Source organism: Melanostigma gelatinosum, assembly GCF_949748355.1.
Source record: "Melanostigma gelatinosum genome assembly, chromosome: 2".
NCBI lineage: Eukaryota > Metazoa > Chordata > Actinopteri > Perciformes > Zoarcidae > Melanostigma > Melanostigma gelatinosum.
In genome coordinates, this window is record NC_136635.1 from 1,259,125 (window position 1) to 1,283,043 (window position 23,919).

The 23,919-nt window shown below is 43.8% G+C and overlaps 1 protein-coding gene across 1 annotated transcript in view; it reads left to right on the top strand.

Moving 5' to 3' along the window:
- The window catches only part of tmc3 (transmembrane channel like 3), a gene marked incomplete at both ends in the record, with an annotated part of 152,212 nt that overhangs the window by 14,916 nt on the left and 113,377 nt on the right, over nt 1-23,919 (top strand). Inside the window, 2 exons of the mRNA XM_079286597.1 lie at nt 5,557-5,655; nt 16,014-16,156. Coding sequence (XP_079142723.1) covers nt 5,557-5,655; nt 16,014-16,156 — 242 coding nt within the window. The remainder of the gene's footprint in view (nt 1-5,556; nt 5,656-16,013; nt 16,157-23,919) is intronic.

Here is a 23,919-nt window from a genome sequence, read left to right on the forward strand (position 1 = left end):
TCTGGCACGGGCGGTTCTCATGATCAATTGTATATCACAAATAGTGCACTGATAGAACACTATTGTAATGTCTGGGGAGTATAGGAGATGGGCCAATTATTTTAAGAGGCTTCAGAACAGCAGGGTTTTCATTTAGAGTAAATGTTTGGCAGCCACATCCAGTAGTTTACAGGATATTTAACCTGTGTTTTGTATGATACATTTAATACTTTATTTTTCCCTTACAGGGCTTGGCTAAGGCGATCAGTAGTTTATGAATATGAGGTTACAGATGACTACAATCCCTCCTCGGCATTGGGGAGGTAGGCCATGGCTTGTGTCAGCAATGCCAACGTTCTATGAGTAACACGCCTCTGTTATTCTTCACAGCCCATGTTGTTGGTACGCCTCTGGTGTTTCAGAAAATGACAACGCATAGAGCAGGGTGTTCAAATGAACTTCAACAAGCCCAGTTTGAGAGAGGTTCCTCGTGCAAAGGTCCGGAACATCACGGTCGGTTTAACGTGCGGGATGATTTAGTCCCATATAAATTGAAGCAGCCTAACAGTTGTATCAACGTTGGTTGGTTCGTAGTCAACAGCTGATTATTAAATCAAGAAGTTGAAGGAATATGTCTCTGGACATATGAAACACACTGGGTTAAACTGCATGGGAGTAATGAACTTTTAAGAGTCTGTCCATAGTGGTTAAGGCTGATTTATAAATGTCCACATTCTGTGTTTGGGAGGCGGCCATGTGTAATGTCGTAACCCGGCTCCCAAGCTATGACAAATACGGAAGGACACGAGGCAGGATGGGATTTAAAGGTAGTTATGATAACATACTAAAGAGCGGCTACCAATGGTGAGGTGTGACAGTCAGTAACATCAGTAAGGTAACGAGAATGCATGCCTGTTGAAGTGTGGGGCATGGTCAGCGGAAGTAAAAGACCACATCTTTAAAGGGCAGCACTGGCAGAGAGGAGTTCAGGTGCACAGAAGAGCAATGGAGTAGGGCTGTTACTCCTAAGAGCTCCAGGACCAGGGGCTCTGCAGCCAGTAATCTGCCACAACGGCGCTATTGTGACTCCTGACGGGGACGGTTAAGTGGCAAAACCATACGTGGACAGTTATACATAAAGTAGATCAGCTCCATTCAGGCTCATCTCCTAGGGACACGCTTTTCCTCTCCTGCTCGTTGAACATGGCATCTTCCTTGGCCTAAGATGCACAATCTACCTTGATGTTGAGTGCTGCGCTGACCTGCGTGTCAGGTCGCTGCGCGATCACTTGAATGGTGTAACAAGCTGAGTTTTGCTGATTCACTAAAACGTCGCCATGGATGCAGACCATCCGTGGGTTTTGGGGGATTCTGTTAAGGCCAGTGGTTTGCTAGACACTAAGGGTAACTCAAGCGCTTTAAAGCCTTAACAATGTGTACGGTAAGTCATGCATAATTCATGCATCATGTTGACATTGTTTCTGGCATTGTGGCTCGTCATGCAATTTGTCTAATAGCATTATCTCATTCCATGCAAAATGTATTATCTCTAGAGCTACCTCTCGCATGCTGTTGTTGAAGTGGATCTTCGCGCATCACGGTGTAAGGCCATTGCACGAAAGTCTGTGGGACTCACCCTATTCTGGTCTAATGGGTACGTGACTTGGCTGGTAACTCATGGCCTAAACACTCCAAAGGCGGAGGTGCTTGGATAGACTCTACTATTCTTACTCCAGCTATACTCGGGGCACTCTTTTAGAATAGGGGCTGCTACTTCGGCAGCTAACTAAGGCATCTCTGCTACTACCCTACAACAAATGGGACGTTGGTCATCCTCTACCTTCACATCTTACATTCGCCCCGATCTCAACACCGTCCTCGATAATCAAAGATCATTGACGCCTTAAAGGCCGGTAAGGAATGCATATAACTGGTGGTGGTGACATGTTTACATCGATTGGTGTATCGTTGGTAGGTCACATTCTTGGTATTGGTTCATAGCAGGGGATAGCATTATACCCTTCTTGAAATGTTCCTTATAGTAACCCTAAGGGATGGTTCACATTATATTGTGCAAATGGATATCCTATCAGCACTGTATATTACTGTGCTCTGCGTTTCTCTTGCTCTATTCCTCTGGTGTGACTCGACCGTTTTCTCCATCTGATTGGTCTAACACTGTTTCCCAATCTCCTGGTCTCACGTGACCTGGCTTATCGTGACTGTTTTCCTAGGTGAACGTGACCTGGTTTAACGTATCTGTGTTTCCTAGGTGACCGTAACCTGGCTTAACGTGTCTGTTTCCTGGTCCGACGGGACTGTTTTACTTTCCTAAAAGAAAAGGTGGGTCTGAGGTGCCCCGTTTCTAATTTCCTGGTCCGTATGATAAGAGACCCGTCCAGAGTTGACAAATTTCTAATTTCGCAGTCAGATATGACACAATTTCTGTTTCGCGGTCCGAATTATGCGAGACCTGTCAAAGTATGACATACGTTCTAGTTTCCCGGGTGAGCTCACCCGGTCTGGTTGTGCTGAGGCAGTCAGACCCCAAACCTGTGGGGGCCGTAAGACCCCCAACCATGCTGTTCTACGTTCTCTCTGGAACCCCCCTATTCTCCTCTGCGGTCTAAACGTGACCCATTACTATCCTACGCTGCGGTCTCAATATGACCCCACCTATCCTTGTCTGCGGTCTAGCTTGACCCTCACCTATCCAGTCCTGCGCTCGGACCCTCCGCAGGGCCGACCCCGCCATATGTTTCGGGATCTGTTGAAATCCTACCATACTCCCCTAGGGGCTATATAGACCCGCCCTATCCTGTGTCTGCGGTCTTACAGACCCCCGTATGCTAGTCTGCAGTCCGTCGTGACATTCCTCTATCCTTTGCTTTGACTCAACCGGTCATCTTACCTCTGGTCTAACCTCTACTTGTTCACGTTCTACCCTTAGAGTTCTCTCATGACTAATTGTCTATTTTGTTAGGAAATTCACCACAGCAGTAAGGTATGTATGTCTGTATTTATTTATTCATATAAATAAATGTCTTTTTGGGGATTAGGCCTGTGGGACCTCAGTATCCCTACCCTCGGTGATAGTACTTCAGGATGGAGTCCAATCGCCAAAGACTTTGCACTTTTTCATATTTGACGCTTGTATAATAAATCATTGTTAAACTTATGAAACAAGTCTCTCCTGATTGAAATATATTTGTCAACAATAACTGATATGGGACAAAGCACAGAATATATATACATGACAACAGATTGAAAAATGAATGGGCCAAAAAAGGCGAGTGAATAAAAACGTGTCTTTAGTCTTGCGAACGATACCTACTGTTATTAACGAGCTAACACTAACTTGGCATGCTTGTCAAGCTGGATAACGAGTAAACACCAGCACCAGAAGAGCTACTGGAGGGACGTTAGGTTCCTCACTTCAAAACGGAACGAAAGTAAGATTCTGTTGTAGGGAATGACTGAATTCACGGGGCCCCTTTAAGGAAAGGGGCGTAACCCTGGTGATAGGGGGGGTTAAAGGGTGGCAGGAAGTGAATGTGTGTATGTTTTGTATGGATGGAAATAAACGGCCACATGGTGCAGCCAAAGGGAATACTCGCCTCCTTGTTTGTTTCCACGCACCTACACTGTAGTGATTTACCCTGCTGTTGAACATCCTTCCTCCTCATCAAGGACTCCAACATGTTTACGTTGTTGAATCAGGAAATACTGTAGCCGTCTGTGTTCACCCAGAGCTCTACGACACCTCATATCAATAGAGACGGACCAAACGACGTGTACACATGTGTGTGTGTGTGTGTAAACAATGAATAGACGCTGCCGTATGTGAAGCTGCTACAATGTTAGCATAGCCTAGCATGAACACAAATAGTCCCGGGCGAGACTGGCGTTTGGTGTGAACACGGCATTAGTCGTACTGATTTGTCTGCCTCCGCCATGTGTTTCAGAACAACGTTACAGGTCTTTCCTCTACCTTCGCTGTACTCCGCTCTTTTTTATTTTTATACTCAAACATCTCCGCGACTTATTGAGTGGTGACACAACGAATCGATTATGAAATTCGATAATCGATAATGAAAACTATTTTAATAATTGATTATTATCGATTTAATCGATTCGTTGCAACCCTAAAATTAAGTATTATATATATTATGAACCAATTATTAAGGAGTTGTAGATTATTAATAAGATCATTTATGAAGTGTAAGTAAATGATTATTAACTTATTTAGATGTACATTATTCATGCATTTATATATATATAATGATTTAGATATGCAGTAATGGTTAGGGACTATGTTAATATATGCTTTATAAACACGTATTAATCCTGAAATTCATAATTAATTCAGGTAGTTAGTTGTTAGTAAAGTATTTTGTTTGACCTCATCCAAAGTGAGGCTGGTGATTCTCCAGCAGCTACAGCTCAACCAGTTAAAGTACCAAACTGTGGTCAAGATCTAATGACAGAGGAACAAAATGCTGCTGATTTATGTTTGTCACTGACATCCAGACACAAGCAATTTCCCCACACATTACTCATCCTATCATTCCCAATGCCCGTTTATTTCATCTGCCTCTACTTGTTGGAGCTAAGCTACCACTGTCTGCTCTGACACATCCGTCCTTTGTCTCACCTCTGCTTAGTGAGTCATATCGTCCAACATCACACATCATGGATGTTCTGTCACATTGATGTGTGTGCTTGTTTCCTGCTGTAAATGATGTGTCCACGGATGGAATGGAGAGTCGCGTTAGTTATTACTCACTTTTATTTCTGAAGTTTGCCTCTTTTTAAATGTAACACGAAAGACACATTACGCTCTTTCATTTTGCTGAAGCACACAGGACCTTCAAGTCAGAGGTTCTATGTCACTATGTTCTTTTCAGGATACATTATGTGTCTATATGCAAGTTCTCGCTCCAAAAATGGACAGACCCAGATCCGGCTTCTCTCCAAGACTGAGATGAGAAAATGAATATCAATGTCATGTCGGTGTGTTAAATACAGAGCTGGAGCTGCACTACACATTGTTGGTTGAATCAGAACTGTAAAAACAACAGGTCATGGTCTTTGGATGAGTTACGTGTTTCAGCTGTTATTAAAATGACAGTTTATCCTTCAGCAGTTCTGTGTAGCATGCCAGATACAGTCAGTTAGTTTTTTAGAAGTGTTGGTAGGACAGAGCCAAGCTAGCTGTTTCCCCCTGCCTCCAGTTTTTAAGCTAAGCTAAGCTAACCATGTCCTGACTCCAGCTCTGTACTTAAAGCATAGACATGACATTGATATCCTCTCATCTCAGTCTCAGAAAAAAAGGAAGGTGTTGAATGATTCCTTTCAACTTGCATGTAGCTACTGACCTAACTATTGTCAGTCATCACAATGAACTGCAAATGTATTTTGCTCCACTCTTGCCAGCTTATAACCAAATGTTTTACAAGGTGAAAAGTTGAAATCAACTAACTACAATAAGACATGAGCGTGTTGTCACTGTATATACAGTATTTCAAATGTCTGTATTAATATCATATTGTATTGGTCTGCTTTTGTTTGTACTAGCTGCTGGCTGGAGCTCCTTTTGGAACAACAAGGAGTAAAACTATACCCAAGGAGCATCTGGCTTCAGCCCAGGACCTGGACACCATCTGGTCTCTTGGGGTAAGCCTCTTTCTTTTTACTGTTCTGTCAATAGCACATTACAGATACAATAGACCATTGTTCAAACATTACTTTACTGCCTCCCTGACCTCTACTCCAAGGCCACCCCACCTATTATGTTAGTAGACTGAGCTTGTAAAGACCTGTTAGCATTATTATATACATTTCATTTGAAGGCAACAATGACTCAAGGTTCCCTGTGCATTAAGCTGTTGTGATGTCACCTTTTTTGAAAGTTTCCTACCGGGGCAACTATGTCTCAGTGTATCACTCCCTCCAGGAAATACACGACACCTTAGTTCATCTCAGTCAACACCACCGTCATCAATTCACCGTCAAACTGTTCAAATACATTTCAACACACAAAATAAGCTGGCGTTAACATTACACAAAAAAACAGTTTGCATGCAAATATACACGACGAACAGTTAACATAAATAACATACCTCGCTGGCTGCACACAACCGAGAGGGAAATGAGTCCACTTGAAAAACATGAATCTTCAAAAACAAACACTTTAACACTTAAACTTAAATCTTTGAGCGGAGTATATCAACTTCTAATAATAAATAACAAATAATAATATGTAAACAAGCATATTAAATAATGACATAAATAACATTTATGGTTGTTAAACTCCCACCAAATCACAATATTTGGGGATTTTGCCTCATAAAAATGGCCATGACATTTATTCTGCTTCAAGATAGACTGGCTTAGTGGTGCGTTTTTCCTGGTTATCTAAGGTTGAGTCACTCATTAACAGTTTTACCTTTCTGACTCTTCCATCACTGCTGGGGTTCACCTGTGATACTCTTGCTAATCTCAATTGATTTTGTGGAGAGCCGTCCTCGTGTAGGATGACAATGTCGTTAACCTTCGTATTTGATTTATCCGTTTGCCATATTTGTCTTTGCTGAAGATTAAGGAGGTACTCCTTCTTCCACCTTGTCCAGAATTAATTTGCCAAGAACTGCACCTGGCGCCATCTCTTGCATAGGTAGAGAGCCTGACTAACAAATTGACCAGGTGGGGGAAATATTATGTTAGACTTCTTCAGGAGGATATGGTTGGACTTGTTGGATCATTTAAGTGCTCTGTTGTCAGTGGTCTGATATTTACAGTAGCCAGCACTTCATACAGAAAGGTTCTAAGTGATGCACTGTCAAGTTTTTTGGCAGATTGATCAAGGATTGCTGTTGGAACAGTTCTGATGGTCCTAATTTGTCTCTCCTATACACCTCCCATGTGACTTGATGATGGGAAGTTCATTGCAAACTCACATCCATGTTCCTTTAACTCAGTGGTTCTCAAACTGTGGGGTGCAGGGGGAAATGCAGATTTTTTGTATTTAACATTTTTTAATTTTTTTTAAATTTCACATTTTATTTGTTTTTGTCTGATGGAGCAATCTGGTTTACTTGAAAGTGATTGCAAGTGATTAAAAGTGATTTTCTTTATTCTATTATTTGAAAAAGCAGAGATGGAGGAGTCACAAAATGTTGTTTCAATAAAAATTCAACATAGACCATTTTGTTACAATTTTGTTGGGGCGGTGGGGCATGAACACTTTTCTTCTTCCAAAGTGGGGCGCGACAGAAACAGTTTGAGAACCACTACTTTAACTGTTAATGATCCAGGTCCTTCATTGCATTCATGAACTCTCCTTTTGCGCCAACAAAGTTGGTACCTTGATCACATCTCAACTGTCTTACATTTCCACGTATTGCGATGAATGCATGCAATGCATTGATGAACGCATCCGTAGTGAGATCATTAAGCATTTCACTATGTATGGTTCTAGAACACATACAGGTTAAAAGAAGACCATACCTTTTCAGTTCCTTTCTAGCTTCTTTCATGTAGAACGGTCCGAAGCAATCTATGCCATAATATGTGAATGGAGGGGTCATTTCCATTCTTTCTTCTGACAAATCTGCCATCTTCGAACCCTGTTTGTTCCTTCTATACTTTCTGCATGTTGTGCACTTGTACATGTGTGAGGCAACTGCGCTATTGCACCCTGTAACCCATATTTCATTGGATCGCAATTCATTTACAGTTATTCCTCTTCCTTGATGATGCACCTTTTTATGGTGGTGCTTGATGAGTAAAGAAGACACATGACTTGCCTTTGGTACGATGGCATGATGCTTGACATGTGGGTGAAGGCTAGATCTTGTCAAATGTCCTCCAACACTGAGCACACCGTATTCATCTACATAGAGACTTGGTTTGTGTAGATTGTTTGTTTTGTCTTTAGGTTTTCCTTCCTTGCATTGATTTATACTTTTGATTTCATTGCTGAATGCTTCAGTTTAAGCTCTGCTTCCAGTCTTTCCTCAACACTTGTTGCTTCACTTGTTTTAGGTTTGAGACCCTTGATTTGCTTAGCATTAGCATAAGCTGTGCTTTTCAACTAATGCAAAAAAGCAATTAGTTGCTGCTACTTTTTTACCTGTGTTGGACTATGGTGATCTTCTTTATATGCATGCCTCTGCTAACTGTCTTAGTATGGTGGACACAGCTTACCATGCGTCACTGCAGTTCATTACCAATTGTAAAGCTCTGACTCACCACTGTGAGTTATACTCTCAGGTAGGATGGCCTGCTTTGGCCACCCGTAGGCTCTGTCATTGGTACACCTTCATTTATAAGGCAATCGTTGGTCTACTCCCAAGCTACCTGTGTGTCTTCATCATGCAGAAAAGTGTCGGACAATACTCCTTGCGTTCTCAGGACTTCTTTATGCTCACTGTCCCAAATGCCAGAACGGAAATGGGAAAAAGGGCTTTTGTGAACACCCTCAGCATGGAATATGTTGCAGAATGATTTAAAACTCAAAGAACTGATACCACTTACTGCTTTTAAATCTAAAATGAAAGAAATAGGGGCAGGTTCCCAAAAATGTCAATGTTTTTTTTAATTAACTCGGTTACATCACTGTCTCTTAACTTTTAGTTTTTTTTAACTTGTGTTAGATCCTGGGGTACTTCTGGCCCGATACGGGGCTACTTACTGACTCAGCTCTCTATTAAAAGATTGTCGAGCTGGTGTTCTTGCGAGGGAACTCGCCTGGCTCTTCTAACTGCTGTTACTCCCGACGTCTACCCTGCTTCCTCCGGTCTGAGTGCGCTCGGCTGAGGGGCCAGCCTCGCCCTGGGGCGCGCCTACCAGTCGCGTCGGTTATGGCAGCTTCCCTCTTCTGGATCCGTGCTCTTGGTAAATGCCAGGTTAGGTTTTAACGGCTAGGATTACTTCTAAAACCGTAAGGGATTGTTAAGTGGATTCGGTCTCTAGGATAACCTTACATAACTCAGTTGTTAGACATACAATGGATTTAACTTTTTACTGCCACAAGGAACTTTTACTACTTGAGCAAATAAATGCACTTGAGAAATTTACTTTAAATGCAGATGAGATATTTATTGCAGGTTATATTTAGTTAGTGAGCAAGGGTTAAGCTACAGCTCACATAAAATGTTACTACACTTGATTCGTTACTTTAATTTTCTTCTTAGATTATACTCATTGGTTTTAGATGCCGAGACGGCTCGGTTGGAGCTGGATATCCAAAGGTGCGATGAAAAGGTTCTTTTGGAGTTGTTAGGAGCGAAGGTCTGGCCAGACCCTCGGATTCCTCCTGCTTTCGCAGCGGAGTTCGGCCAACAGTCCTCAAGGCTCAGTACAAACTCTTTCTAGGGCTGCTGTGTTCCTCCGTTGTTCAGTTGTTAAAGTCGAGCAGTGGGGAGAGGAAAATCTCCGTCTTTCAATTCTTTGTCCACGAACAGCGGTCTTCTTTCCGTGAACCGAGACGAAGTCCTCGAATACTTCAGTTGCAATCGTCCGTATCTTCTTCTCAGAGCATCTGGACGGCTCGTGTAGAAATCCCAGTTTGGGGCTTGCAAGCGTCTCCTTTTATCCTTGATTTGGGCTAACTGTTCCCCCCCACCTATTCTGAACACATGATCTTCATCCCACCCTTATGTGTGTGTGCTTATGTATGGAAAGTACCAGAGTTCTCATCTTGCTTCTATGAGTCATCTCTTGCAACAGACTTTGCTGCCGCGTGTCTGTTTTTCCGACCCACACCCAAAAACATCTGTTCCTGACTCACTCGGTCTGCTGACACACCATGACAAACACTTTTTCCACATCTCAGCTCCGGTACACAGAACATTATTATAATTAGTTTTTACATTTGTTAAATCACTCTATGCATTAAACATTTGTTATATAATGATCATAACCCTTATCTTTCGATGATACTTTAACTATTGATTTCTGAGTATATGCTTCGTGCTTTTATATCCTGACTTTCCCCTGAACGTGTATGCATGTATCCAAGGCGGCTTTCTCTGTGAGCTCAACTCTTCTCGATACTTGTCTTGTTCTGTGTTTTCTGTCTGTAACTGTGTTTCCTATGTTGCTGCCTGTCTTGGCCAGGTCTCCCTTGAAAAAGAGATTTTTAATCTCAATGGGACTCACCTGGTTAAATAAAGGTTTAAATAAAAACATTTAACAAATGGTGCTTGAGACGAGCAATAGCTTTGACAGAAAACCTTGTCAGGTGGTCTATCAATGTCCAGTCCTCTTTTGCTTTGGTGTTGAGCACCTGGGCCTTTCGAAGTTCTGGATCGTTGTCAATAACCTCACTGACCTTGACGTCTTCTATGGGCAGCTCTTTTTTCCACAGAAAATCTGGCCCATTGAACCAAGTTGAAGCGACAAGCTGATCTGCCTTTAGGCCTCTTGAAACATTCTTCGGAATGTACAAATCGCCATTGTTGTGGATCTGTAGTGGACTTCTTGGATTCTGTTCACCACAAACATGTGGAAATGTCTTGCGTCATTGATTATAAACCCAAGAACGACCTTCGAGTCTGTCCAAAAATATTGTTGAAGACCATCTATTTCAAGCTCATTTCTGAGCATTAACACTTGTCCTTGCTGCTACTACTGCTGCAGATAACAAGTCGTGGTACTGTGGTCACCTTTGCGGGGGCAACACGTGCCTTACCCATGACCAACGAACAATGGACATCTCTATTCGTGTTGATTGCTCTGAGAAAAGTACACTCCCCATAGCCTGTGATGCTGGTGTCTGAGAAGTGGTGAAGCTGATACTGTTTGACATTCATGAAGTTTGCAGGAATATAGCACCTTCTGATCCTTACGTTAGACATGTTTTGAAGATCTTGTAGCCATGATTCCCACTGTGTCCTGAGCTCTTCTGGGAGTGGCTCATCCCAACTGACCTTGTCTTGAGACAGTTGTTGCAATATCTGCTTTCCCAGGATAATGAAAGTGGCTATGAACCTAGATGGAAGCTACTGTAGGTAGCACTCATCTTTTTGTCACAGGTGTTCCTTGACTGTAACTCTGAACTGAAAGTCATCACACACCATTGAATGCCGAGAGCTCTTTCCATGAGCGGCTCTCCCAAAGCCATGTCAAGTTCTTTGACACTTTCAGAGCACTCTTCCTCTGGTATTGATTTCAATACATTCTTGCTGTTGGAAATTAACTTATGTAGTCTTAGCTTGCCTGTGTTGCAAAGCCCTCTTGCTTCCTTGACAAGATGGATTGCCTCAGCATCAGACGTTACCCGTCCATCGTCAACATGAAAATTCCTTTGGATGAATTTAACAGTGTTTTGGTTAAATTGATACTGACCTTCAGCGGCTAGATGTTTAAGACTAAAATTGGCACAGCCGGGTGAGGAGGCTCCCGCAAACAGATGGACTTTCATCCGGAAAATGAATGGTGGAGATGCTAGGTCACCATTCTCCCACCATAAGAACCTCAGGTAGTCTTGGTCTTCAGGCCTTACATCACACTGATGGAACATTCGCGCCACATCACATATAATAGCAATCAGGCCCTTGCGAAACTTACAAAGAACTCCCACCAAGGTGTTTGTGAGCTCTGGCCCAGTAAGAAGGTGGTCATTCAATGATGTGTCTTGGAACCTTGCTGAACATACTGTATCTTCCCAGGCTTTTGAGGGTGGTATACCCCATGGTGGGGAATATACCAGACTGGCTGATTGTTGAGTTCTTCTTCTGGAACCCACTCTGCATCACCACGAGCAATGATATATTTCATGAAGTTCACATAGTCTGAGCAGTACTTCTGGTCTCTCTTGAGCTTCCGTTCCAAGCACATTAGACGCTGAACAGCACATGACTTATTATTGGGTAGATTTGGTCTGTCTTGTTTGAAAGGTTAGGGCATTTCCTAATTATCTACTCGTCTGTGTTTGATTCCATCTCTCAGCTTAGCCAAGAAGTGGAGATATTCCTGAGAGACAGTTGCCTCTTCTTCAACTATTTCACTGAAATCAGATTCTAGCACCTTAATTACATCATCTGGACAGATAATTTCTTTGAGCCGAGTCTTGCAAACATAATCAACTTCACTTTTGAGCTTGACTGTTGGTTTGGGTTCAGGCGTCACTTGCCTTACAACGATGCCATGACTTACTCCATAAGCATCGCTGCAGTGCTCTCGTGGGTCACCATAACTCACTGTGCTCCAACCTAGTTCTGTTTTCTCAGAAAAAGGTTGGTTTTCTTCCCCACATACGACTTCTCTAGGCATTAGCGTTTGTGGGCAATTGTACCCGATCAGCAGACCAATTTCACATTATTTTGGCGGCGCAATCTGTTCTGCAAGATCCTCCAAATGAGGCCATAGAGGTCTCTGGAGTTGGGATATCTGTCCGATTAGCAGGGATAAATTCACGAGTGTAAGTTGTTGGCACTGTGATATTCTTAGAGGAGAATAGCCCTCTTATTGGTAGGCCTTAGAGTCTTTTACAGCGTACAATTATCCTTTTTGACGACATTGTAGATAGTTTCAGCTTCACTTGTTCTGTGTTCGTAACTAGAATATTTGCCACTTCCTCAAGAATGAATGAAGAGTCACTTTGGGAATCTAGCAGTGCATAGACAAGAACGTCCTTGTTTGAATCATTTTGTGTTGACACATAGACAGGTACTATCGCTGAAGTCTGTGTAATATTGCCATCTTGCACAACTCTGTTAGATGTGGTTTCCTTGATAACTTGTTGTAGTTGTGTTGACTGTGGATTTCTTTCCTTGCTATAACTTATTTCCTTACAATGTTCTCTCCTTGGTTTTTGTTCTTGTTTTGAGCGATCTTCGTGTAGCCATGTGGGATGACGTTTTGAACAGGTGTCACAGACGATCCGGCTACTGCAGCTCTTGGATTGACAGCCAGGACTCCGAAGCACAGTCTCTCACTCTGAATGAACTTGACTCAGTCAGCGACTGGCCTCTCAATAAGTTTGCAGCACTTGTGTAAACTGTGTCCTAATTTCTTACAAAACACACATGTGACTGTTTATTTCACTGGTGTTGGTCGTGAAGATCTTGACACCTACAGTTTTGTTCTTGAAGGCCACTATGGTTTGGTTCTTGATCTTTGCTTTATCAGGTTCACTTTGTCGTAATGCATGGTAAGATGTTATAGGGTTGCACGCAATACTCACTTCCATTGTCAGGAATGTCACAAAATAGTTAAAGCTGTTGAACCTTCTGTGTTCCATCTGGTACTTAACCAGTCTGAAAGTTTGGCTTTGGTTAGTTTTTGATTCTCAATATTGTCATTAAGAACATTTAGACTCTCGTTGTGAGCAATAGCGGATTCACAACTGCGTAAAAAGTCCACCCATTTTTTTAACTCAGCCCTCTCCCTAGAGGCTATTGTTGGCCAAGCATGTAATTTGTCTCGGAAGGCTTTGGCAATTACATAAAGCTTGCCATATCGTACATTGAGCAGGTCCCATGCTGAGTGTTATGAATCTTGTGAATCGATCAGAAAATGACCTTCTCAGGCCTCTGTGTGAAAACAAACATTTTACAAAAATACTCAAGAGAATATGATATATTAAATTAGGTCTGGAAAAGATTACAGTCACTTACAGTTGACAAAATATTAAACCATTAATACAAAACCTCCCTCCAAATGCCAGCTTTATTAAAACACACACAAAAATCCTTCTTTTCTTAAGTAAATCAATTATCTCTTTTCAATGAAACAATGAATGATTAATCAGCAGTAACACTAAATCACTTACATTAATGCCCCTTCATATCTTGTGAAACACGGTTATGTTAATTGGCTACACAGACACAAACTTAAGTGTCTGACTTATGGATGTCTTTATGAAAAAACAGATGAACTTGTGTGTCCTTTAACACTAAACAGTGGCTTATCTTGACGAGCTCTCGGGAACGAGCAGGTCAGGGAGTTCACGCAGGTCCATTTGTTTGACTGTCACTCCCTCCAGGAAATATACAACACCTTAGTTCTTCTGGTACTGATGGATTTATTCGTTTTACATGCATCTCAGTCAACACCACCGTCATCAATCCACCGTCGAATTGTTCAAATACATTTCAACATACAAAATAAGCTGGCGTTAACATTACACAAAAAAACTTTTTGCACGCAAATATGCACGACGAACAGTTAACATAAATAACATACCTCGCTGGCTGCAGACAACCGAGAGGGAAATGAGTCCACTTGAAAAACGTGAATCTTCAAAAGCAAACACTTTAACACTTAAACTTAAATCTTTTGAGCGGAGTATATCAACTTCTGCGGCTTCACATGTTGCAGCAACTAAATGTGTCCCAGCACAACATAGGACGTAAAAATAGTTCCTATCAAGTATAAAACCAAACAAAAGTCCATATTCATGAAAATAAGTTGTACAAATAATAATATGTAAACAAACATTAAATCATTTTTATGGCAGTTAAAGGTAGAGCAGGGTCGTCCTTCAATCAGAGGATTGGTGGTTTGATCCCGGCTCCGCTAGTCCATGTCGATGTGTCCTTGGGCAAGACACTTAACCCCAAATTGCTCCAGTAGCTGTTCCTACGGTGTATGAATGGTAGCCCCTGCCATCAGTGTACGAATGGAAACGTTAATGGGTAAATGAGAACATGTAGTGCACTTTGAGTGGTCGAGAGACTAGAAAAGGACTATACAACTCCAGTCCATTTACCATTTAACCCAAAAAGCTTCATTTGTTTTCTCCTGTTTGTCTAGACCTAAATAAGGATCTCCCTAAAATTAGAAGTCATATGAAGTTGCTTCACAATTGTCCCTAGTGCTAACTCGCAACTGCTGAACGGTGAAAAAAATAAATGTACAAATGTCAAACGACGAATTTCCATATATGTTGTTTATTTTATTGTTTATTAATTTATTTTCTGTTTAGTTGTTAGTCCAATAAATATTTCATTTATAAAGAACTTGATCATTTGATTCTTGTGTATATGAAATAATAGGTCCTTGTAAACCATGACAAGAACTCTTTATCAACCCTGAGTTTGAGATTAAATTGATTAATATCAAATGTTTCAAAGTTTTCTCTATTTTTCCAAAATTGGTTGGCTTCCTAAATTGAATCTAATGTTGAATTATGTTACTTACACTAATGGTGTCTTACGGCAAAAGCTGAGTATCATCATTCTTTTTTTATACAAATGAATTGGTTTATGATTCATAATTGAATAATTGTTAACCTTTACATATTTGATATGAATTAATTATTATTTATTAAATTAGCTTCAAGCAATAAAAGTACAAATGTATCTGACGAGAGCCATCAAACAGATTTAGCATTCATGATGATCTCTAGTGATTCTGTTTGCCTAACTGTTAATGTTGTTAGACTGCATACTTCATACTCTAGATCAGGGGTCTTCAACGTTTTTCAGACCAAGGACCCCCAAACTGATAGAGAGATGGAGCAGGGACCCCCGACTATATATATTGTATAAAATTGTGTTTTATATTAAATGGGCCTAGTACCGTGTATACCTCTTTATTGTGCATTCAATACTAAGCTATTCAAATAATACACAGGTTCATAAATTCATGTTTTTATTTTAAACATGTGCAAGGTACAGTGGGTAGGGTGGCCGTGCCACTGCCATTTAAACATACCTTGTCAGCTGATACCAATGCCAATATCAACATTGTCTGTCAATTGCATGATAATCATGCATACAAGCTATTCAAATTGATGTTTTCATTTTAAACATAAATGTGGAAACGAAAAATGAGTGATGGCCGATTAGTGCCACTGCCATCCATAAATATACCTGTTGTCTTTCATACAATACTGAACTATTAAAATAATGGACAGATTCATGTTTAGAAAAAAAAATGAATTGTCTAATCAACCAAAAATTTCACGGACCCCCTGTTGAAGACCTCTGCTCTAGATGTAGTTGTATACTGTAGATATAGATGTGCTGTACTGTCTTGTTGTTTTCTTGTCAACATGTGTTGTGTGTGTTTGATCTCCACAGGGCTACCTGCAGTACTCTGTGTTATTCTATGGTTACTATGGCAGGCTGAGGAAAATTGGCAGTGCAGGGTACCGGTTGCCCCTCGCCTACTTCCTGGTTGGGATGGCTGTCTTTGCCTACAGTTTCATCATCCTTTTAAGAAAGTAATCATTAAGCTCTTTACAACTCATACTGACATGATAATGATTTGAACATAGAAATGGCCTGGTCACACCAGCATTTAAAACTGCAAAGTTAAGGAGCAAATGTAAGTCATCTTCAATGGCGCTGCAATCAGCAGATCAGCTCACAAGGGGGAATTAAGTCAACAAAAATCTCGGTCTGAGACTTCAATTTGAGGGACCTTTGTCATGCAAATGTCTGCTGTTGACCAACAGCAAGCCATCTAGACAGTGCAGACATTTGAGGAGACGGAGAGTCTGAGGCCATATCCACACTAGGCCGTGTCTCGTTGGATGCAGAGTTCTCAAATAGAACCGATCTCCGTCCACACGGGAGTTTTCAGCATTATTGGAGCATCCACATGGCAGCCTTCGAAGGCGGACAGCACGTGACCATTAACGTACACTGGGCATGCGCGTGATGGTGTAAACAGGAAGTGGATTGCTTGCTTAGTTAAAAAAAAATATGACAGAGTAATAAAGTAGTCTTTAATAATGAAAGGTTGTATTTAATACTTAAGATCTTCCTCTATGAACTCAAACAGACACAGTTCGTGTAAAGTTTTAGAAGTTTTATTTTTCAGACGTAGTTACAGCGCTGCGGGTCTGTCTGTCTATATCTCTCTCTCTCTCTCTCTCTCACATCAACTTTACTTTAAAATCAACACTTACACGGAAACGTTGACTCGATTATGGTCCATAAATGTGGTCAACACACGTCGATCACTCGCTTCCATGTGTTGTTGTCGTGGGGGCTGATGAATGTAACGTTAGCTCTGCCATTGGGGTATGGAGTGGTCTCACCGACGTCACGATCTCCTTAGTTACGAGGTCGGTCGGCCATGTTGGAGTACATACAGAACCTACATGGCGGCGCGTAAGCAAGGAAGTGCGGCGAAAATACAATACTTTGAATCACTGGATAGTGCATCAAAGGTTCGCTACCTGGCCAAATTGAAGGTTATTGGTAACTTGGATCCCTATACGATGAGTGCAGATGGTTTCAGTGCCGATCCTACTTATCTTCCATCGGTAAACTACGCCAACATCTACACGTATCTCGTGAACACCCCGAGTCCTTACACAAAAGACGAGCTGGAGTGCTACAAAGGGCTCGACGCTTATAATCAGTTTGTCAGTGGATGGGTCCGAGACGTCAAAGCAACGGTCGTCGACAATTCTCATCTCGTCATTGGAAGGGTTAATATATACAGATCTGGTCAGATATTTAGCAATATTCAATGTTTACTCAGTGCAAACGGACACGTGTTTGTTTACATTGTACATGCACGTCATTGTGTGCGTGTGTGTAGGAATTCACTTTCAACTAACTCCTAACTTCATCCCCCCCCCACACACATATATATATATACACACATATATATATGATCTGACGTTAAACTCATATCAAGCAATGCTGAGGCTGCATCTCTGTGTTTCGCCTGTTGTACACGCTCGACACGTCTCTGGTACCGACTGCTGTCACGGGCCGATGAAGCTTCGGTAACCTTCTCATGTAAAAGTTTAATTTATATTTCCTTTATTAAATACTGTTCACAAACGAATTTGTAAATAAAATCACTGACCACTTATAAAGTGATCCGCACATACTCTAGTGTACGCCAAATTCCATTCCTTTATATCTCGAGAGATGCGTGACAGCCATTTCTCGCGACGTCGCTTGGATAGCTCCTTCGTGTCATTTCCTTGATGTGTAATGACCGCTGGCAAACGAAAGAATGATTTCTTGTCTATCAGCTCTGCTGCCACAACCAAAGACAGCACAAAAGTTCACCACCGATAGGTTATGCGACTCAGCCGTGCATGCCAGTGGCTTTGTGTGTACTCCAACATGGCCGACAGCTAAACTGTGACGTCACACGAGACCACTCCATTCCTTCATGAGATACGGCATCAGGGGATAAGCTGGGTCACCCAGCAGAAAAAACAGGGACATCATCTTCGCCCTCTATCAATTCTTTAGGGCATTTGCTCCATCTTTTAGGGCACAACATCATGCAACAGGTCCGACTCGCTAGCTTCTAAGCTAATTTTAACATTACCGCCAATGGGGAAATGCTAACCGCGATTAGCATTAGCGAATATAATATATCTTCGTACATATTTTCAGAAAGAAATACTTGCAGACTAAGGTCTCTCAATGCTACCAAATGGAAAAAGTAAAACGAATCAGCGTCGATCACTCGTCTCTCACTCGTCTCTCACTCGTTTCCTCTGTTTGTAGCTGTAGCTCTGAATAGCATTTATTGCTAACTGTAGCTTCAGACAGCCGCTCCGTGGGGGCTGATCGCCGATGGTCAAGCAGCTCGCTCATCGCTCAAAGAACAGCTCGCCTCCTCCGCATGTAGGCATTTGCAGCATTGTAAAATGACGAATTTAACTCCACAATAGCTGCTACTACAGACAACAAAACAAGCAAGGCTTGCTTTGTTGTCGCTGCTGGTCGCCCGGCTGTTTTGTTTTCTTCCGGGTACGGGTCACGTGATAGTGAGTGTGACGAATCAGGGACGGAGACGTCATGGCTGGTAATAACCAATCCAGTAGCGAGCACGGGTGTGGGCTAATTTTTTTCTAACAGACATCCATATCCAACGTCTACACTGAACCAAAACCCCGGGGTTCTCAAATACCTCCAACCTCGGCGGAGTTTTCAGGTTCCTCCGTTAAGGCTGCTCCAAAACTCCGGCGTCGTGTGGCTGCTCAGTGTAAACGTAGGAAAAGTGGACAAGTGTGGACATGGCATCAAACAGAGGAAGCTGTTAAGGCTCTTGAGACTATCTAGAACTAGCACTAATTGGCTCTGTGTTTTGTTTAGGCAACGCAACTACTTGGTTAGGAAAAAGTTGTGGTTTGTGTTGAAATAAGCTCATTTGCAGCGGTCTCATGGGTGAAAGTTCTTTGTTTGTTTGACTTGACATCCATGGAGCTTTCTTCCTATCTTTATATAAGAATGTGTTGTTCTTTTTTTCACATTCAGATTTTTAATCAGCATCAATGCATTCCCTTAAAACCCTGTACTAACACTCAAATAGCATCTGCTTCAGTTTGGCAATTTCAGCGTCACCATCATAGATTACGACCAATGCCATGTTGTTGTACTTGCAACCAATGTTCGGAAGTTACCATATTTGGAATGCGGAGGAGAGACTTTTGGTGGCAGCGACCTGTCAATCACACAGTAAGTCACCCTAAAGCATTCTCCGCTTTATGGTCTATTTTTTACCCTAAAATGGACCATAATTTACGAAATGAACATCATGCTGTATTGAAGAAGACTTGCGATTGAGACCGTAAACGAAAGTTACGAATGTAACTACGGTTCTATGAATCCTGGATGACTGCCAGAGGCAGTGCTTAACACTGGATATCTTCTGTCTCGCACATGCGCTGGTCGGATATTTATATCAACAAAGTCACCTGTGACCTCGGATTACCCCCGTCGTCTATAAGTTCCGGTGTCATCCTGAGTTCAGTCCTATGGAATCTTCTCGCGAGTTCACGGGATTCCGAGTGACCAATAACTCTGGTGGTCATCCAGGATTCATAGAACCGTAGTTACATTCGTAACTTTCGTTCTATTTCATCCTTACTGACCGCCAGAGGCAGTGCTTAACACTGGATGACTTATATCAACAGAGTCACGAGGAAGCATAGTAACTACCTCGTATAGCTCCGGCAGAGAAAATTGGCCAAAGAACCCTCCCCAGGGGGTGAGGGGTGGCAACATTAACTCTGTAGTGTCTGGTGAATGTGCTCGGTGATGCCCATGAGGCCGCAGCACATATATCCTCCACAGGCACACCTCTCAGGGCTGCCGTTGACGTGGAGACACTCTTGGTAGAGTGACCCTTCACCCCGGATGGCCGAGCGCAGTCGCTCGCCTTGTATAGGCAATGGGCTCCACTATCCAGTGGGATAGGCGCTGTTTTTTAGAAGGAGCACAGCCCTTCTTAGGCTCACCATAACTGACAAAGAGCTGCTCCGACTGCCGTATGCAGGCGGTGGCTTCCACATAAGCTCTGAGGACCTGCACTGGGCACAGCAGCCTTGACCTCTCCTCTCCCGATGGGGGGGTCAACTTTGCCAGCTGGATAGGCTGGTTGATATGTGAACGTGTCAACACCCTTGGGAGAAATGCTGCATTAGGCCACAAAGTGACACCCAAGCCATCTGAGTTCCACTTCAGACATGATTCTTTCACCGACAGGGCATGCAGCTCGCCCCCACGTTGAGCTGAATTGACAGTAAGGAGAAAAAATGTTTTGGCCAATAGCCATCTCGGCTCCGCCTGTGCCAGGGGTTCAAAAGGAGACAAGCATAAGGTGTCCAGTACCAAGGGTAGGTCCCATGCAGGGGCCTTCGGGGCGCTCGGGGGACGCAATCGCAGAGCCCCCTTTTTTTAGAAAGAGGGACACCAGTCTGTGGCTCTCTCCTGTGTCATTATCGACCTTAGTATGCTGCCCCGAAATAGCGGCCACGTATACTCCAAGGGTAGAGGGAGACCGGCCCTTATCTAGGAGGGACTGTAGAAACTCAGTACATCAGGCACGGGGCATTGTACTGGGACCTTGTTCTGAGCCGCACACCAGTCAGAGAACAGCTTCCACCTGTTTTTGTACTGCAGGCAGGTAGACCGCGCGCTGGCATTCAGAATAGTCAGTCTGACTGGTTCTATGCAGCCACTCAGCATCCGGTCGGGCCCTCCCGTGGCCAGACCCATAGTTAAAGGCGGCAGGGATTGGGATGCCAAATTACGACAGGAGATCCCTTCTGTCGGGGAAGAACTCTGACAAGCGTCAGCAAGATCAGAGGGAATGGTGGAAAGGCATAAAGAAGATCCTCTGGCCACATGTGAGCCAGGGCATCTTGACCCAGAGGACTGGTCCTCTCCGTCAGGGAGACCGAGTGGGGGCAGTGGGTCGACAACACGTCTGGATGCAGCCGCCACTCTCCCAGTGGAGGATTGTGACGGAACAGGAAAACCACAACCTGGTCCCATTCTCCTGGTGGGTACATTGCCTGCAGGCTGGTCAGGCAAGGGCCGCCCAAGTCAGAAGGGCACGGTGATCCCCGTAGCAACTTCTGCAGATCTGGTGCCCCATTGATGGTTTATGTGAAAACACAACAGAGGTGTTGTCCAACCGGACAAGCACATGCTTTCCCTTCAAATATGGCAGGAAGTGCTTGAGTGCTAGCTCTAGAACCTTGACCTGCCCCTGCGGTCTTTGAGCAGACAACTGCCCCCAAGCAGTCCTGTTCTGTCACACTGCACCCCGCCTTGAGAGGCAGGTATTCGTTGTGACAATCTCCCAGCGGAATGGAACCGAGCCTATGGGGACACTGTTTGCCAGACATGCACTCTCCCTCCATGGGGATAGAGTGAGTAGGCACTGTTTTGACACTATTATTGCCCTCTATCTGTGCCACTTGGCATCCAAGTGAAGGCAGTTCAGCCATCTGCAAACCCAAGGGAACGACAGTTGAGGTAGCTGTCAGTTTACCCAATAGTCGGTGAAAAGGATGTGGGGCAACCATCTGCCCCCTCGGAAGGGGGAGAGGTTGTGGGGGTTGTTGTCTACATGCTGGGGCGACAGACAGGCCCTCATAGGGCCAAACTAATGAAGGCTATGCTGTGAGAAGGGCTCAGGTAGCTCCTCTCCATGAGGCCCCACCGGGCTGTGGGAGAGAAGGCGAGCAGTGTCCTGTGGCGCCTGAAGCCGGGATGGCGCCCAGGTCAGCCAGTCGTCTAAGTACGGCAGTATGTTCATGCCCTGTGATTGCAGGGGGAAAGGACAGCAGTAACACACCGTGTGAACACCCATGGGGAGATGGGAGAGTCCGAATGGAAGCACCCTGGACTGAAAGTGGCGGCCTTAAAAGGCGAAACGAAGAAACTGCCTGTGGGGATGCACCATGGGAACATGGGAATAGGTGTCGATAGACATGAACCACTCTCCCTTGGCAATCTGCTGCTGGGAGAAAAAACCGACAGCCGGAGACATATCCTGGCTTAGGGGGGGGGGGGGGGGGGCGGACTGTTCAGAGGTTGTCTGGGGGGGACGTAGGTAGGGATGTATGGGTAGCGGTCTGGCCTCTCAGCGGGACGCTGAGGCCTGTGGCAGCTACTAGGGTAAGCTGGAGACTGAAAAAACGGCCTTGGGTGGCCAAAGTGGGACCCCTAGGTCTGCGGGGTGCAGGCATGTCCCTGCAAAGACCAGAGAACTGCTGCCTGGTGTGGCTAGCTTCAACAGTTCGCTGAAGCGCCTGTATAGCAGCTGACTCGAACAGCTCACTAGGTTCCACTGGGACAGTACGGAGGGTCCTACTACATGTCTCAGACAGGGGTGACTGCGAGTCTGGACCAGGGTGGACATCATACATCCAAGTTTCCTCGACATGAGCGTAAACGTCTGCAATGAAGCATCACTGATGCTGGAGGCAGAAGAGTCGAAAGTAGCCTGCTGCAGAGAAGTTGCGAGGGCAAGCATGAGGTGGGAGAGGGAGTTGTCGATACGGTCCACAGCGCTGCTGTCTCATAAGCCCTGGATAACCCATGAGTGCCCTGGCTGCCTCTCGTCCCGGTGCAGTATCCTGGAAGAACCTGGTAACTCCCTCTTCCTGCTGATGAATGTGCCTTCTTTGAGCCTGCAGCACGGCTCACACAAAATCCGAGTCCGCTGAGTCCATGTTGGCCAGTTAATACATTAGTGCTGAACCAATGGGCAAAAGGACTCAAAAGCTAACTCAGTAGACAGATCAGTAGTAAGTAAAATCACTTTACTGAAGCAGGGTTTGGTACACAGGAGATCAGTCAGGATAAGGGGGGGGCGGCCCTGGCTCACTAGGTTAGGAGGGTTGTCTGGTAACCGCAGGGTCAACGGTTCGATCCTTGACTGGGACGTGTCACGTGTCGAAGTGTCTCTGAGCAAGACACTGAACCCCGGGCGCCTGTCATCCTATATACTTACCTATATACAGGGATGGGTTAAATGCAGAATTCAAATTTCATGGATATGTATATGACAATAAAAATCCTAACTAACTATAAGGCAAAAGTACAAAATCAATAGGCTGAGTCAAAGTCCAAAAATCCCAAAACAGGTCTAACACTAGAGACTAACACTGGGACAGAGAACAGAAAAGCTGGAACACTACCCACGAGGAGCCCAGACAAACTGGCCCAGACAAAGGGGAGCAAACTGACTGAATACACAACAGAGGAAGGGTAATCAGGAGCAGGTTAGGCCAATCAATGCTGGGCAGGTAATCACACAGGCAAGAAAAATACATGGGCAGGAAGTGAAGACTGAAATGAGAGACAACCGGTAAGTGTAACCTGGAGGGCCAGGTTAAAGAGTAACCGTCCATCAGGAACACCATAAGAAGAAAAGTGAACACATCCGCAATGAGGCAGGGATCATTTCATTGGTCAACACTAAACCTGCCATTCTATTAGTTGGGGAAACAATCCAAGATCATGTGAGAAATCTGAGTGCAGATGTTTCACGAGCACCTAGAAGCAGCCTGAAGAGCTGAAGCTGGAACTGGAGAGCTTTACAAAATCTGAAGTGAAATCAACAAGTCATGCTCTCAAATAAAAAAAACACAATCTTGAATAAAGATAGAAAAAAGCTCAATATCCATCCACCCCGACCTCCTATACACAGACTTTGCCGCTCTTTATAACTCGTGACTTCCTTAAAAGCCACCCTGCACGCCCTGGC